Source organism: Piliocolobus tephrosceles, chromosome 21 (genome assembly GCF_002776525.5).
Source record: "Piliocolobus tephrosceles isolate RC106 chromosome 21, ASM277652v3, whole genome shotgun sequence".
Lineage (NCBI taxonomy): Eukaryota > Metazoa > Chordata > Mammalia > Primates > Cercopithecidae > Piliocolobus > Piliocolobus tephrosceles.
The window spans coordinates 10738298-10741868 of NC_045454.1; the positions used below are offsets into that span (position 1 = coordinate 10738298).

Sequence of the window (3571 nt, forward strand, 5' to 3'; positions counted from 1 at the left end):
ACCCAATTCCTATTGACTTGGCCCAAAAAGTTGCCCCTTTGCCCCACCCCTGCCGCCCAGCTCCAGTCTCCAATCCCTATCCCAGCTCACCCTTTTCACCTCACCTCTATGGTCCAACTGCTGCCTACACACACACCCCACTCCCCTCAAGCCCTCTGCCCCTCAGCCCCACAGAAAGCAGCAGCAGCAGCCTCCACCCCCTGCCCCATGCACTCCCCCACCTGGAGTTGCCTCAGACCCTTCCTCTTCAGCTTTCTGGGTTCCTGGGAGGCTAGGCCCACTCTCCAGGGAGGCAGGGGCTGACTGGCCACCTCCTAGGGAAGGGGAGGCCGGGTCAAGCCCCCTTTCCCTCCTGACATCTCCCCACCCCAAGAGAGAAGGCCCAGGGGGAGTTGAAGGGGGTTCAAGGACACACCTGGGGGAATGTCATTTGAGAATGTGAATTCTTTATTGGGGAGGGGGCTCGAAGGGCTGGGGCAGGCTCTGGGAGGAGGCATTCCAGAGAAGGGCATGACCTTACAGAAGAGCATGGGCTGCCCCCCAACCAACAGCCACCAGGGCTGTAGGGCACACTGGGTCCCAGGGCCCAGCCCCCAAGGGTCCCCCACCAGCCACACCCCTCCAGGGCACGCGCACTTGCGCGCGCGCACGCACACACACACACACACACACAGGCAGCCAGCTTCATGCAGTCTCAAAAGGCCAGGCCTCACCCGGAGAGAGGGCGCCAGCCGGGTGGGTGGTCCGGGGAGAATTCAGCTCCACCTCTTCACCCCAATCGGACACGGACTGGTGGCCGCTGGGTGGTGAGAAAGGGCTGGAAGGCGTGCCAGGGGCCTGGGGCTCCGGCAGGGGCTCCTCTGGACTGAAGGGGACTCCGTGGGCCTGCTCACTGCAGGGGCTCCCAGTGGGGGCGGCCTCTGGGGCTTGGTGGTCTTGGGGTGGTTCCTCCTCCTCATCACCTTCCTCCGCCTCGATCTCCTCCTCGTCGTCCTCACTTATGTCCTCCCATTCTTCATCCTCTTCCCCCTCGTTCTCTTCCCCCTTGTCTTCGGGAGGCTGGTGGGCAGGAGCTGGCATCTTGGGTCGCTTTGGGGACATAGGCAAGTCAGGGCAAGGCGCAGGCCCTGAGCCCCCACCCCAGGCCCATGCCCTGAACCGCGGCCCAGCCTCACCTGCGTGGATGTCTCCACAGGGGAAGTGGGCTGTGGAGCCTCAGGGGTGGGGGATGCTGCCCCCTCTTTTGTCTCCCAGCGGTCATCATGGTCACTAGAGGGAACAGAGGGCAGGGGTGGTGCCTGGGTGGAGAGTAGACAGGAGGAGGGGCTTCCTGCTTCCATCCTCCCTCGGGAGGAGCGGCCCAGAGCACCTGGCATGTTGGGGCACTAAGGGAATGGCAGATGTGTGTCCCCAGGTGTCAAAGACAGATAGCGGGGCAGGTGGCAGAAGAGGAGATGGGTAAGGGCAGAAAGGGGACAGATGAGGGTAAAACCAAGAGCCAGACCCCAAACCCCTCAAACCACAGCCCTGCGAGATAGGGCCAAGACAAAGACAGCGACAGACAGATGTACCCACACCTTCACAGCAAGCCAAAAAAGAGGACGCCCGCCCTGTGGAGAGCCCTGGGGGTATGCAAGCACACAGAAGGGATGCCCCACCTGTAGGCCCGGGGCGCTGCCTTGGCCTGGGGCCGACTGCTCTTCCTCCTCCTGCGGCTGCTGGCCTCAGCTTTGCGCTGGGACAGGAACTCCCCAAACGTAGGGGGCTTCGGGGGCCGGGCCCAGGCCTGGTCATCTGCAACAGAACCCAGGTATCGTGGGAAAGGGAAGGCGTGGCACACACCACCCGACTCCCAGACCGAGCCTCGGCTCATCCAAGGGCACCCACTCACCATAGCGGTGGGATGGTTCATGGGCAGGGACTGGGCCATCCTTGAACCTGGGGAAAGATAACGGATGAGCGGGACACGGTAACAAGAGGATCAAGAAGATGGGAGCAGTCAGGGTCAGAAATCGGATCAGTCACAGATGGTCAACCAGACAGGGGTCACTAGAAGTAGGACAGGGCTGGGCATGGTGGCTCAAGCCTGTAATCCCAGTACTCTGGGAGGCTGAGGCAGACAGATCGCTTAAGCCCAGGAGTTCAGACCAGCCTGGTGAACATGGCGAAGCCCCACCTCTACAAAAAATACAAAAATTAGCTGGGCGTGGTGGCGCACGCCTGTAATCCCAGCTACTAGGGAGGCTGAGGAGGGAGGATTGCTTAAGCCTGGGAGGTTACGGCTCCAGTGAGCCATGATCAAGCCACTGTACTTCAGCCTGGGTGTCAGAGGGAGACCCTATCTCAAAAAAAAAAAATAGGACCAGGTGATGGGTGAGAGGCAAATTTGACAGCATAGTGACAAATACAAAAAGATTCAGAATGTGGGCGCCAAAACAAAAATTTGGGGGAATCACCACAGACCCTTGCCCAAGTACATGACCCCCAACTGACTGACTTTTCCCACCAGTCTCTCTCGCCTCTCCAGCTAAGCAGGCTCTTCCACCACACCTAGCTCCTGCTCCTGGAACGTTATCTTCCCACATTTTTCACTGGCTCACTCCCTCACCTTCTTTCAGGGCTCCGCTCAGAGGCCTTCCTGAAGCCCCAGCTAAGACAATATTAGGGTCGGGCGCGGTGGCTCACACCTGTAATCCCAACACTATGGGAGGCCAGATGGGTGGATCACCTGAGACCAGGAGTTCGAGACCAGGGTGAAACCCTATGTCTACTAAAAATACAAAAATTAGGCCGGGCGCGGTGGCTCACGCCTGTAATCCCAGCACTTTGGGAGGCCAAGGCGGGCGGATCATGAGGTCACGAGATCGAGATCATCCTGGCTAACACAGTGAAACCCCGTCTCTACTAAAACTACAAAAATTTAGCCGGGCGTGGTGGCGGGCGCCTGTAGTCCCAGCTACTCGGGAGGCTGAGGCAGGAGAATGGCGTGAACCTGAGAGGCAGAGCTTGCAGTGAGGCGAGATCTCGCCACTGCCCTCTAGCCTGGGCAACACAGCAAGACTCTATCTCAAAAAAAAAAAAAAAAAATTTAGCCGGGCATGGTGGCAGGCACCTGTAATCTCAGCTACTCCGGAGGCTGAGTCAGGAGAATTTCTTGAACCCAGAAGGCAGATGTTGCAGTGAGCTGAGATCACACCACTGCACTCTAGCCTGGGCAACACAGCAAGACTCAGTCTCAAAATAAAAAAGAAAATAATAATAATATTATTATTATTACACAGATTATCTAAGTCTAAAATTCTAATCTCGGCCGGGCACGGTGGCTCAAGCCTGTAATCCCAGCACTTTGGGAGGCCGAGGTGGGCGGATCACGAGGTCAGGAGATCGAGACCATCCTGGCTAACATGGTGAAACCCCATCTCTACTAAAAAATACAAAAAACTAGCCAGGCGACGTGGCAGGCGCCTGTAGTCCCAGCTACTCGGGAGGCTGAGGCAGGAGAATGGCGTAAAACCCGGGAGGCGGAGCTTGCAGTGAGCTGAGATCCGGCCACTGCACTCCAGCCTGGGCG

General features: G+C 58.4%; 1 protein-coding gene across 1 annotated transcript in view; it reads right to left on the reverse strand.

Moving 5' to 3' along the window:
- Positions 1-426: 426 nt before the first annotated feature.
- The window catches only part of CCDC9 (coiled-coil domain containing 9), a 15773-nt gene continuing 12628 nt past the window's right edge, over positions 427-3571 (reverse strand). The window contains exons 9-12 of the mRNA XM_023182507.3: positions 1892-1938; positions 1659-1794; positions 1176-1269; positions 427-1089 (exon numbers count right to left, since the gene is read on the reverse strand). Of these exons, the coding sequence (XP_023038275.2) occupies positions 685-1089; positions 1176-1269; positions 1659-1794; positions 1892-1938 (682 nt within the window). The 3' untranslated portion in view covers positions 427-684. The remainder of the gene's footprint in view (positions 1090-1175; positions 1270-1658; positions 1795-1891; positions 1939-3571) is intronic.